We start from the raw sequence: 13,829 nt of genomic DNA on the forward strand, positions 1-13,829 counted from the left end.
ATCCGATACCTTTGCAATGCTGGACAAGCTGAAGCTAGTTAACTACACTACCTCAGCGAGTCATTTTTTGTTGTTGTCGTTGTTGAATGGTTTATTTATACTGGTTTAAAAACCGGTCTGGTGAAAAATGGGCTTAAGACGAGCTCAAGGAAGGATAATGAAATGTTAATAATACTAATTTGAGGGGTTTTAATGATTAATAAATATGACATAAGTCAAGTTTGTATGCATAGAACTGCATTATAAATAATGAATTTTTGTTGAGAACATTTTCCCCACCAAGAAAGCATAAAATGATTTTATACAGACAGACAGACAGACAGACAGACAGATAGACAGACAGACAGACAGATAGATATGATGTCACAACAGTTCAAAACAATATATTTATTCAAGACTGTGTTAATTATTTTTTCCATTTGGCTACAACAGTTAGCTGAGTCATTTCTAGTCATGGCGGTTAGAGAGGATGCTCTCGCGCTCGCCGAAAAAGCAAAATTCCTACCAATCAGAGAACGTGGTCTGGTAAACTCCGCCCCAACACCAGCGCGTGCGGGTCTGTGGGGTATATAAGTCAAAGCTGAGCCGCTTCAAAGCGCACGGTGCGGCTCAGACGCATCAGTAGCACAGCCTACCCCAAGAATACACATTAACACCAGCAAAGCCTTTTTTAAAAAAAAAAAGAAGAAGTTTTTTTTTTTGACGTTAAATAATAGTTTCTGTCATAAATTCGATTTTTAAATATTTTTTTCTGTGCGCGAGTATGAGGCGCTTGGTGCTGTTGGCGCTGTGCGCGTGCAGCGCGGTGGTGTGTGTGCCGAAGTCAGGCAGGAATAAGCGACAACAACAACAGGTGCTGCCGGGCATACCGGTGGAAGAGCGGGCATACACACGGCAAGGTGAGGCACAACACACACACACACACGTACGTTATGAAAAATGTCCTAATGGAGAGACTGGAGAGTGTTTCCCAGTAAAAGCTGTGCAAGTGCAATGCAACTTACAGTCTAAAAACCTAATGCAACGTTATAAATAACTGTTATACATCATCACATCATATTTTCCCCACAATAACAGCTACATTTGTTTGTTTGTTTGTTTTTTTAAAATACGTGTTGCATTGTAAAAACTGTTCAGATATATTATGAAGAACCAAAACTTGAGCTACAACACTTACAAGTTGCTTAAAGTTGTGTTTTCTTAAATAAATGTTAATACAAAGATTTCCTCATTACCCCAAATGTACAAACTCAACCTAGACATGTTTTATGTCTATTTTTTTAAATTTACTTTAGTATTGCAACTAATGCTCAAAAGTAATAAAAGTTTATTTCACCTAAAAATAAATTGTTGTATTTACTTTAAGCAACATTGCGTAGCTACAAAATCTCATATTATTGATTATCAATTGTGAAACTTAACAGAGTCCGTATTTGCACATCAAAGTTTAGTTCACCCCAAAAAAATCAATACAGGTACTTGTTTTAAACGACATTGTATAGCTACAAAATCTCATTTTATTGATAACTTTGCTACTTGCGGCATGACACAAAGTGATGTAGTGTGTGCCGCAGCATGCTTCATAACCTAGGACAATTAATTTCTAATGAATTTCGTAGCAAACTATTCAACTATCATTTCAGTCACTGCATAAATTGTTTTCTTGTAATGAATCTTTTTTTTGTAAATGCAGATGTTGCATTCAAATGTAAAAAGAAATGTATTGATTTGTTGAGATTTTTTTTTTAAAATTACATAGGCAAGATTTCATTTAACCAAATCATACACCCACAAATCTAAACATGTTAAAATTTCTTTCACAAGTCAACGTTCCTCTCTTCTAAACATCTTTAGAACTTCACTAGTCTATTCAATGATGGAAAAGGTACTGCTACTGATAAGTCACATGTGTACAAAAAACTTCTTAAGTAACACTAAATGTGTTGCTTGCTAGAATACTACTAAAGCTACAATACAATAGTAATACTACTATTTGCTACTTTATAAATAACCACTAATCGCCATAAACTGAGCTGGTGAAAAACACTTCACAAAGTAAACGTAAGTTAAAATGACTCATGTAAAAGTTTAAAAGTATGATTATATGTACTTAAGGTAGCATTTTGTTTAAAAACAATAATAATTATGCTAATTTTCCCCTTTAATACACACATATTTGATCATCCAAGACAGGTTTGGTGTCTGATATTTGTTACTTTACTTTTTCACAGGAGTTATGACTAATGTTGCTAAAAAAAAAAAAAAAACAACAAAAAAAGTTAATTCTTATACTTACTTCAAATATTATCATTAGCTGCATAGCTACAAAATCGTATTTTATTGATAAATGACTGTAGCAAATAACAGGAAGAGTCTGTATTGGCACATTAAGGTAAGACTAATGTCACTCAAAAGTAATAAAACTTATTTCAGCCAAAAATAAATTTCTGTTCATATTTTAAAAAAACATTGTGCAGCTACAAAACCCCCATTTTATTAATAAACAATTTTACAATTGTAAAATAATCTGAAGAGTCTGTATTTACCTGTTAAGTTATAACCAACGTTGCTAGAAAGTAATGGAAGTCTAGTAATGGAGTTCACCCCAAAATAAATTCCTATAATTACTTTAAAATAACATTTGTGTAGCTACAGAACCTCATTTTACTGCTAAGCAATTGTGTTAAAAGTGGAAATATGTTATTCCCAGCATATTATTGTAAAGTTTGAAAGCAGAATTACACTGAAAAGCTGGCAGTTAGATGGATGATAAAGTTCTAACTAAATTATGTTTGAGATTAATGGAAGCTGAAATTTGCAGAATAGACACTTATCTGTTAGATTGCTAATTCCTGTGATGGGAAATTGGTGACTAAAGTAAGAAGCAGTCATGAAATTAGCAGTATGGCATGAGTATACTGGTGTACGTTCATTTTTATATTAAGATCGATGTTTCAAGGTAAACTATCTGCCCAGTAATATAAATTGAGCCCTTGTTTTATTGTGTACTTCCCTGAAGTGAAGTTCTGGACGTTTCCATTTTTGCACTAGAAGTTAATATATACCTACTTAGAAAAACAAGGACTTAATTTAAAATGTGCAGCAACCTAAATAATAAATGCATTGATTTACAAGCTGTTATGGAAAAGCTTAGACTATAGTCACATGGCATAGTTTGTACAGTGTTCTGTTTGTTGATAACCTCTAAAATCACCTATTAGATCCAAAACTAATTTTCCTAAAATTGCATAAACTGATGTCACCACTTCTATGGCTTTAATGTAAATTTATTAATCAGTATTAAAAAGTATCAGTATCAATTTCGATGAAATTCCATAGCAACAAACAAATGTTAAAACTTGATTCAACTCATCAATATTGAGAGATTATATTTGCATTCTATTGTGGAGGAACTTCCGGTTGTTTGGGTTTCAACCTGCGGTGGTTTATGGGTAATATTCTTTCTCACACAGCTGTCTGTACGGAGAATGGGCGTTTTTACCAAGTCAATGATCAATGGGAACGACCGTACATGGGCAGCACGTTACTGTGCACGTGCAAAGGATCGGCCGGCATCCAGTGTGAATCCAAACCCGCAGGTGAGAATGAAAATGATGCACAACATGAGCTTTTATGTTGTTATGAAAATACAATTATATTGGAATAATACTGAATTTGAACTTGGACTTGAATGTGTACCAATCTCTCCACTTCAATTCTAAACAGGTTGAGTAGCATATAGTTAAATCTTTGTGCTCATATTTCCAAATAAAGACTTAAACAAAATCATAGATCAGTTCATTTGAATAAAAGTTTTTATCATCCCAGGGAAGAATACAAAAGTAAAATCAACAGTAATATTCCTCAGAACACACAGTCATTCCCGACCAATCGAGCCACACCCGCTCAGCAGCATGCCAGCTACATGACAAAATTATAGCACAATTGTTAAATCAACTCCGTGTCATTGTTGGTTTCTGACCCCTTTTTCACAACGTTATTTAAAGAAACGTATGTCATGTAGCTTTTGTGGTGGCCATTTTGTATATTTACAGCACTTTATTATGCTATGCTAGTCACTTTTTTCACAGCAAATAAAAATGTAAGCGCTAAAGTGTGCTCTGTTCCATTTAGGTGAAGAGATGTGCTTTGATAAAGTCAACGCGAGGTCGTACCGCGTGGGCGAGACGTACGAGCGGCCGAAGGACGGGATGATCTGGGACTGCACCTGCATCGGCTCGGGTCGAGGCAAAATCAGCTGCACCATCGCAAGTGAGTCAAGTTTGTGATGAATAACTGACAATTTTGTATTTCAAAAAAAGTGCGTTTGAAAATTTTGCCTTGCTGTAACGTAAAACACACTTGGAAAATGTACGAAAAGATTTTTTTTTAAATGCCCAAATAGAAAAGTTCCATTAATTAAATAATAATAATAGCAGACTTTTCTACAAACTAGCCTTAGAGTAAACAGGCTAACCTGAACTAGTATTATAGCAAACAAACCAACTTACTAACTAGCATTGTAATAAACAGATTAATCCGGAAATCATTATATCTTTATCATGACAGTAATCTTGTTGATATGAAAAGCTCACAGTTACGCATGGAAGAGGTTTGTGACCTGTCACGATGTCTTGTTTTGTCTTGGTGACAGATCGCTGCCACGAAGGAGGTCGCTCGTACCGGATCGGCGAGACCTGGACAAGACCTCACGACACAGGCGACTACATGCTCGAGTGCGTGTGCCTCGGAAACGGAAAGGGCGAGTGGACCTGCAAACCCATCGGTGAGCGCTCAAGAAATGGCCTGGGTCAAAGGTCAACGTGGTCTGACTGTTTCTGATAGTGCACAGATGATAAACATGCCGTGTGCTTGAATTCTTTAGTCATCACACTTTAATTATTATTCATTGTGATAATGTTAGAAACATCACCTGCAAGCGCAATATCTCTCTCTCTCTTTTTTTTTTCCTTTTTTTTTTTTTTTAAAGTACAGACGGGTAAATCGGGGATAATGTTTAAACTCCGTGCAAATACTGACAGGACAGCGGTCAATCTGAACAGTACAACAAACACAAACAAACCCAGTAACCTTGTGGTTGTAAAATTGATGCATTATATATTTGTCATTAGACATTTTAAAATACATAAATAAAACATGCAATAAAAAATGCACAATATACGTTAAACATAATGGAGAAAATAACACTGATAATAAAAACTAAAATGTTAAATATATCAATATTATCAAAATAAATATAATAAATACACATATAACACTATTTCAAATGAAAAATATATAAATCTAAATAAAGTATTTAGACATGTTTGTTTTTAGTTTTATCTTTAATTTTCTTGTTTCAACTAGTTCTTTTATTATTATTGTTTGAATTATTTATTTGTATTCAGTAGCATTTAGGCATTTATACTGTTTTATTTATTTATCCATTTGCATTTATTATTATTTATCTATTAACATTTTTCACTTATTTTATTTATTTAATACTTGTGTTTTTTAAAATGATTTTTTAGTTCATTTTTATTTGTCAATTTTTATCGTTTTAGGCATTTTAGGGGGGTTTAAACTTGTGAGCTCAGCAATATGGTTAAACTTTAGATTGCTATATTATCTCCACCTGTGTATCACAGCATTCATTATGTAACTATTTCTCAGTGTATCGTTATTGTGTGTTTATTTCACAGCTGAGCGCTGCTACGACACATCAGTCGGCGCATCGTACGTGGTTGGGCAGACGTGGGAGAAACCTTATCAGGGCTGGATGATCGTCGACTGCACATGTTTGGGTGAAGGGAATGGGCGCATCACCTGCACCTCTAGGAGTGAGTGACGCATCACGTTGTCGTTATTTTGTCATTTACATAATTTATGTCACTATTAATAAAGTTCCCTTGAGGACCATTTTCAAGTTAGAATTGTTTGCTACATTTGTTAGATCATTTGTTAGATATTTGTTGAATATATATGCCTAGCTACACATGACTAGCTATCTATATTTCATACTTCAATGACAGATTCTTACACAGTGTAGCTAGTTTTAGCTCATTTTTTCTTAAAGATTAAAACATATAGATATATAAATAAAGACATTTTGTTCAATTACTAGAGGTGTATATATATACGATACAAGGTACAGCTAGAAAATAACTAGGAAGCCTTTTTCTGCCACGAAGAAAAATTTTTAAAAAGGTAATTGTGACTTTATATCTCAATTTTTTTCACAATTTTTTTCACTTTTTTCTCACAATTTTGAGTTAACGTCTTACAACTCAGAATTTTTTTCTCACAATTTTTACTTAACGGCTCAAAATTCTGACTTTTTCCTCACAATTTTGAGTTAACGTCTCACAATTCTGAATTTTGAGTTTTTCTTTTAATTTCACGGAACTAGTCGCATTGGTAGCTATGATGGATGAGTAAATAGCATCAGTAATAAATCTATATAATTATTCTGTCCATATATAGCAGCACATATATACTGTAGATGCGTTATATGTGTTGCAATATTCCCTTAATTAAAAACATAATAATAATATTGGTCAGTAATAATATCGTTGCTGTTTCAGACCGCTGTAACGACCAGGACATGAGGAAGTCGTACCGTATCGGCGAGACGTGGACCAAAGTGGACTCCCAAGGCCGTGCGCAGCAGTGTGTGTGTACAGGAAATGGACGTGGCGAATGGAAGTGTGAGAGTCACACGTCTGCGCAAACGGCCCTCGGTGAGTGCGATACAGGTAACGGTATGATTTATCAAAATCTTTCTATCCCAATCATTTCCTCATTAATCCCTCAGATCAAACAGTGTGCTCAATGACTTAACATACACTATATTAACTATATATGACTGACCATGTCTTTTTATTCTAGCATAAGGAGTTTTAGCAAAAGGGTCTTATCCACATTTTGCTGTTTTTACAGCCCAAGAATTGTGGTTTGTAACTGTACTTTGGAATTTAAATTAAATAAACCCATCATTTTGGCTTCTATGCAAAGTAAGTGTGTATATTTGTATTTTAACTAAATTATAGGGACAAATATGGGTCACAAACTACTAATCTTTAAGCTTTTTAAGTTAACAATTTGTTTGTTTGTTTGTTTTTAGAAAATAATCAATATTGCTTGCATTTATTTAAAGATTTTTTTAATAAATAAAAAATATTGAATGCTTCAGTTTTTCTGGGGGTTTTTTTTTTGACTGGGCATTACTTGATTTAAAAAAAATGTATTTAATTCATTTATGATTTAATAATAATTTAATACTTTATTTAAAAAAGATTTTTATTATTGTTGTTGGTAATGTAGGTATGTGATTTTATATTTGTACAATTATTTATAAAACTGTAAAATAATTGTTAATTATTATTATTATACTTAAATAATAAAAAAAAATCATTTCAAATGTACTCCAGACACAAGTCTGAAACTCTGGTGAAAAATGTCTAAGGTGACTTAAATTGGTTAAGTGAATCAAATATATGTACAATTATAATTTTCTTTTTATAATTACATATATTTTAATTCTTTAACTGCTTTGATTTCTACCTAGGCTTTTCCTTTTTTGGTTAATTTGACTTTGTTTGAATGGTGTAGCTTCCCAATGCTATGCTTACATTTTTGCTGCTGTTTGTTCTTACCCTGGTATAATTGCTGATAGGTTCAGGCTCAGGCTTGTCCACTCAGGTCAAACCCGTCACTCACCAGCTGAACATCCTGCCCGAGCTGGCTGAGATCGGTACGTGTCAGACTGGATCTGGCACCATCTACTATGACGGCATGCGCTGGGTCCAAACTCAGGGCAGCCAGCAGATGATCTGCACCTGCGTTAACGGAGGCATCGGCTGCGAGGAATGGGGTACGCCCGAATTTTATCTTCACTTTAATCATCACAACACTTATGGTCAATGGAACAACAATTTTCCAACCCTTTTTTTTTTGGGTTCAGGATCACTAACAAACAAGACCCTTAACTATTACAGAGATGATGGTTAAGTCATTTTGAAGTGAGAACCGTGAGGTGAAATAAACGTGTTTGAGATATGGTGCAGTAAACACTACAAAACCTCTTTAAACCTCATCCAGAAACTTGCGTGCTGTTTTGATGGAGTGAACCGTACTGGAGTTTTATGACTTGCTGTCATGGAGGCTTCCACATTGGCTCAAATTTTGAATTCCCTTAATTCTGTGTGTGTTTGTGTGTGTGTATCTGTGTGTGTGTGTGTGTGTGTGTGTGTGTGTGTGCGCAGATGGTCAGTCTCATGTGTATGGTGGAAACTCTAACGGCCAGCCGTGTGTGTTCCCCTTCACGTTTGGTGGAAAAACACACTACTCGTGCATCTCTGAAGGCCGAACTGACGGCCAGCTTTGGTGCAGCACCACCTCCGACTACGACACGGATCGGCAGTACTCTTTCTGTACTCAGAGGAACTGTAAGTCAAACTTTGGTCAAACATTTCAACGTCTATTAAACCAGATTTAAGCTGAATTTATAGTTGTGGGTTTGAAACCAGACTTGAGTCAAGTCTGAAGGAATGGGATTTTAGACAGTACTGTAGGTTTGGGATTTAATTAAAACTTGTTGTCTCTTGGTTTTTAACCCAAGACTCATTTGGACTTATTTAAATAGATGCATAGTTTTAGCATTGGGATTTGAATCGCTAGTAACACATCGATTAGGACTGGCCATAAAATGACTGCTTTGGTGTTTTGCCAAAATTCTTAGCTTTGTAATTGAACCAGCAAGAACCCAAGCTTTGGGCCTTAAATCACAGCTTAGGGACTAGAACTAACATTTCCCATTTGGTATCGGACCTAATATCACAACTTTGGAATTGAAACTACAGATTGAGCTTTGAGATTGGTCCTAAACTCCCAGCTTTTGGGATTGGACCTAAAGTCCCAGCTTTGGAATACTACCCAAACTCTCATCTGTGGGATTGAAACCAAGGTCTTGGTTGGGTATAATCGGTAAAAAGATCCTAGTTTTGTAATTGGAGCTAAATCTTTTGGGTTTGGAATTGAACTAGGACTGTACATTCAATCCAAACCCAAAAGATGGGAATCTCAGATGGGATATTGGGATTGGACCTTAAGTAACAGCTTTAGGATTGGACCTTAGGTCTTAGCTCTGAGATTAGACCTAAATCCCCAGCTTTAGGATTGGAACTAAAGTCTCAACTCTGGGATTGGACCTAAAGCCCCAACTTTGGGATTAGAGCTAAAGTCCTATCATTGGGATTGGACAAAAAGTCTGAGATTTGGGATTGGACCTAAAAACCCAGCTCTGGAATTGGACCCAAAGTCCCAGCTTTGGGATTGGACCTGAAGTACCAGTTTTAGGATTGGACCTGAACTCGTAGCTTTAATGCAGAGTTTGAACTTTGGAAGTTGATACAAAAATCAAACCTTTGAGATTAAATGGAAGTGCTAATTTAGTTTGCTTATTTGTTTGTTTGGGTTTTTTTTATACTAGGACCTAAATATCAAATTCCTTATCTTTGAGATTCAGCCCAAAGTCCTATTTTGAAGATTCAGCCCAAAGTCCCAGCGTTAGGATTGATCCCAAGATCCCATCTTTAGGACTGAGCCCAAAGTCCCTGATTTTAAATTGAACCCAAAGTCCCAGCGTTGGGATTGAACTCAAAATTCCAGCTTTGGGATTAAATCTTTAGGATGCCACCCCAACTGGACCCACTTACAATTAGCATTTGATTTAATATAGACCCTTAATTTTGGGAACTGACTCGAACTCTTTTTTTAAAACCCAGATTGCTAGTTTTTGGATGAAATCCCATTTAATGTAATATAATCTGTAGGATTCTGATTACTAACAGGAGAGTACTTGCTTGAAGCTGCTGCTTATAGGAAGATTTATACTTTCATTGCAGTGATGGTGACGACTCGTGGTGGAAACTCTAATGGCGCGCTGTGCCAGTTTCCCTTCCTGTACAACGGCCGTAATTACACAGACTGCACAGCCGATGGCCGACGCGATGGGATGAAGTGGTGTGGCACTACAGCGAACTATGATGATGAGCGACGCTACGGATTCTGTCCCATGGCAGGTACGCCGAGTCCACAGTGAACTACGAGCAAGTATAGGGTACACGTGGATGCTAACAGCTGGCTGTACACAGTTTACCTGCGTAAAGGCAGTATATTTGATTTAGACTGGATACTAAATACACACTCTAACAGGCATGATGGGACACAGCTGGCCAGCCAGACTCTTGCACTGAATCATCCTTTTTGTCTGAATCTCTGCCATGAGGTTTGGTTTTATAGACGCAAATAGCTTTTTCATGAAGGCAGCCACGCCGGAGTCCAGGTCGTCAAAACCCGAGTGCAGGATTTAAGGGTCATTATGTAATTATGAGAGGGAATCTTTATGAGCGCATAATAATTGGCTATAACTAGTCGCTGATTTGTAGCTGTCTTGGCCAGAGCTACATGATTTTTTTCTTTCTTTTTTTTTTTTTTAAAGAGAACACGCTGAGATTTAGATGAGAACGAGATCAGAATCTAACACATGCACACACAAACACAAAGTACATAGCTGATATAGGACTTTGGTTTTAAAAAAAATTTAATAATAAATGATGGGATTAAAAAAGCATAACATACGGTACACTAATCTCACTGAAATTCCTTGTGTTCTCCAGCTCATGAGGAAATTTGCACAGTAAATGACGTCATGTACCGCCTGGGGGATGAGTGGGACAAGCGCCATGACACCATGGGTCACATGATGCGCTGCAAGTGTGTGGGTAACGGCCGGGGCGAGTGGAGTTGCGTCGCCCACTCACAGATTCGAGGTGCAAACCCAAACCTGATTCTGTATTTAAATTGATTCTATAGCTAACAAAAACAGCTCATTTAATATTTGTTTAGCATTTGTAGCTACCTTAACACAAATGTTATACATGATTCAATTCTGTAGCTAACTAAGTACTAAGTATTTTTTGTTTACCTTAACCCAAAATTATTTGTATATTATCGTATTTATTTCTATTGCTATCATAGCTTAAACTTTGTATATTATTATGTAGCCACAAAAATCCAAACTTTGTATTTATTTCTAGTGCTATCATAGATTAAACTTCAGGTATTATTTTTTAGCTACTTTAAGCATATTTATTTCTATAGCTACCATAAAACTAATTTAGTTCTTATTCCCATAGCTACCATAGCTTAAAGTTTGTATTGTTTCATTCCTACCAAAACCCAAACTTCTACAGCTAGACTGTAGCTACTACATCCATGTACATGCATTGAAGTCTATATCTACCTTTAACTTGAACTTTGCAAATTATTTTATAGCTTATATTCGTATATTTTTCTATAGCTACTGTAACTCAAACTTTGTATAGATACTGTAATACAAAATTCATGTATTATTTTATAGCTGCATCACAAACTTTGCATTTATTTTTACAGCTAACATAGCTTAAACTTTCTGTATATAATAGTATTAATTTTTATAGTTATAGATAACATAACCCAAATATTGTATTTATTTCTATAGCAACTGTTACCCAAGCTTTGTATTTATTCTCATAAATATAGATACCATATACTCAAACTGCATATTTTTATTTCGCTAACTATAGTTACTCCGAATTTATTTCTATCACTATAGCTACCGTAACCCAAATGTTGTATATATTTATTTAACTGTAGCTACTGCAACCCAAACTTTGTATTTATTTCTAATAACTATGGCTTCCATAACCCAAACTTTGCATTTCTTTGTATAACTGAACCTACCATAACCCAAACGTAGTAATCATTTTTATCACTATACCTTATGTAACCCAAACTTTGTAATTATTTCTATAACTGTAGCTTCCATAACTTAAACCTTGTATTTATTTATATAACTGTAGCTTTCATAACCCAAACTTTGTATTTATTTATATAACTGTAGCTACTGCAACCCAAACATCATATTTATTTCTATAGCTATAGCTTCTATAATACAAATTTTTATATTTATTTCTAGAACTATAGCTACTGTAGCCTAAATTTAGTAAAACTTCAAAATAACAACGATGAAGTTCACGCCACACCATTGTTTCGAATTCAAACAAAACGTAACACAGTGTTTTTGGCCATCAGATCAGTGTATTGTAGACGGACTCACATATGAAGTGGACCAGACGTTTGACAAGCGCCACAACGAGGGCTACATGATGAACTGCACGTGCTTCGGTCAGGGCCGTGGCCGCTGGAAATGCGACGCTATCGGTAAGATACACTCACTCCTCGTGTTCTTTATCATTTCCAGCGCCTGGAGACATTTTCACGCCAACCAGAGGTTTTCTTGCGCTGAGAAGTGCCTTGTTTAATTTTTTTTTTTCTTCTTCTTGCTTTTTACTAACATTCTAGAGAATAAAAGCTTACAGCTGTGTGGACTCAGACAGGAGGAGAAGTTTGAGAGCTTCTTTTGAAAATGTGCCAGTGCAAATGTTTCCCAGCCAGTTTGACAGCTCGAGGGGAAAAAAATAAGAGCATCTGCACTTTAGTAATATAAATATTTTCCAATCCTCCAGATCAGTGCCAAGAAGCCGAGACGAAAGTGTTCTATCAGATCGGTGAGACATGGGATAAAGTGAGCCACGGCGTCCGATACCGGTGTACCTGTTACGGAAACGGCATCGGAGAACATGCCTGCGAGCCTCTCCAGTCCAGGGGTGAGTTATAATGTGTACAATAATAGCGAAAATAATAACTAAATAACAGCTAAACAAAGGAAACTGTGGGAAAAGTGTTATGTTACAGAAGTTAAAATCTAGTGAGGGTTAATAGAACATAACCAGCATTCGTTTCTTCAGTTTCTGTGTAAAATGGGTGGAGCTAATCGTAGGTCGATGGCGCTCGTCTCTCCCACCAAGCTAATAGTCTCGTACAGATGGCTGTCAATCAAGCATGCACATTAGAATATTCAGCCACCCCCATTCTATAGCTACTACTGCATTAGTACATGTCTGATTTTTTATAATTTTTTTTAAAATAAAAAATCCGATACACACATTCATACTGTAGGGATGGGCATTTTTATTTCAGTGTAATGGAGTGTATTAGGTCAAGTAGCAGCTTGCCAGTTTTACTCCTCTTGCTTGATGGATGGAACTTGGTGTCTTAAATGATTAAAAGCGAAGGCCAAAGTTTGACACTCTCGAAACAAAAGATTCAGAGTTTCCTTCAGTATTTTTCAGGAAATATGCTTCACAGGAAGCTGGATTCAGAGAGGAGAGGGAGACTGGAAAACGTTACGTAAAACACGTTTGATCTACAGTTTGGACCCTATTCAGGTGTTGACGCTGTGAGTCCATATCCAATGGTTAATCAGAGTTTGTCTCGCATATAAAGGGTCAGCTGATCAATCATCTTCCCCTTTGATCACATCTTCAGAGTTTTGTTAAGGAGAACGTTTCCTCACATCTTCGTCGACCAAGCTGTTATAAAGAACTTTTGGGATTAGTTTATTCAACAAGTTAGACCTTGTCCAGACGTACATTGAAGCACAAGGTGCTGCCAAACTGTGCTCAAACTCAAAGGTCATTTTTTTTCTCTCTGTTTTTTTTTTTTCCTTTTAAATTCGTGTTAACTTCATTACATTGCCAGAGTACTGAGAAGTAACTATTCGTGAAAGGAGGTAGAAGGAGGGATGAAAGATGGAGAAAGAAAGAATAGAAAGAGGGAAAGGCAAAAGAAGGAAAAAAGGGTTATGGGTGAAAGAAAGAAAGAATGTGGGTTTAATAATAAAGTAAGAAAGAAAGGTTTTAAAAAGGAAAGAAAGAGAGAATGAG

At 35.9% G+C, this 13,829-nt stretch overlaps 1 protein-coding gene across 5 annotated transcripts in view; it reads left to right on the forward strand.

The window, feature by feature from the left end:
- The first annotated feature begins 602 nt into the window (after positions 1-602).
- The window catches only part of fn1b (fibronectin 1b), a 35,848-nt gene continuing 22,621 nt past the window's right edge, over positions 603-13,829 (forward strand). For 2 of the 5 annotated variants that reach the window (XM_053615133.1, XM_053615137.1), the window contains exons 1-12: positions 603-899; positions 3,474-3,599; positions 4,135-4,272; positions 4,655-4,786; positions 5,703-5,840; positions 6,585-6,755; positions 7,676-7,873; positions 8,265-8,447; positions 9,906-10,082; positions 10,680-10,832; positions 12,136-12,264; positions 12,570-12,710. In XM_053615133.1, the coding sequence (XP_053471108.1) occupies positions 764-899; positions 3,474-3,599; positions 4,135-4,272; positions 4,655-4,786; positions 5,703-5,840; positions 6,585-6,755; positions 7,676-7,873; positions 8,265-8,447; positions 9,906-10,082; positions 10,680-10,832; positions 12,136-12,264; positions 12,570-12,710 (1,822 nt within the window). In that variant the 5' untranslated portion in view covers positions 603-763. The remainder of the gene's footprint in view (positions 900-3,473; positions 3,600-4,134; positions 4,273-4,654; positions 4,787-5,702; positions 5,841-6,584; positions 6,756-7,675; positions 7,874-8,264; positions 8,448-9,905; positions 10,083-10,679; positions 10,833-12,135; positions 12,265-12,569; positions 12,711-13,829) is intronic. The other 3 variants (XM_053615134.1, XM_053615135.1, XM_053615136.1) reach the window with 3 other exon arrangements.

The sequence above is a fragment of the Ictalurus furcatus genome, chromosome 26 (assembly GCF_023375685.1).
Source record: "Ictalurus furcatus strain D&B chromosome 26, Billie_1.0, whole genome shotgun sequence".
NCBI classification, from domain to species: Eukaryota; Metazoa; Chordata; class Actinopteri; order Siluriformes; family Ictaluridae; genus Ictalurus; species Ictalurus furcatus.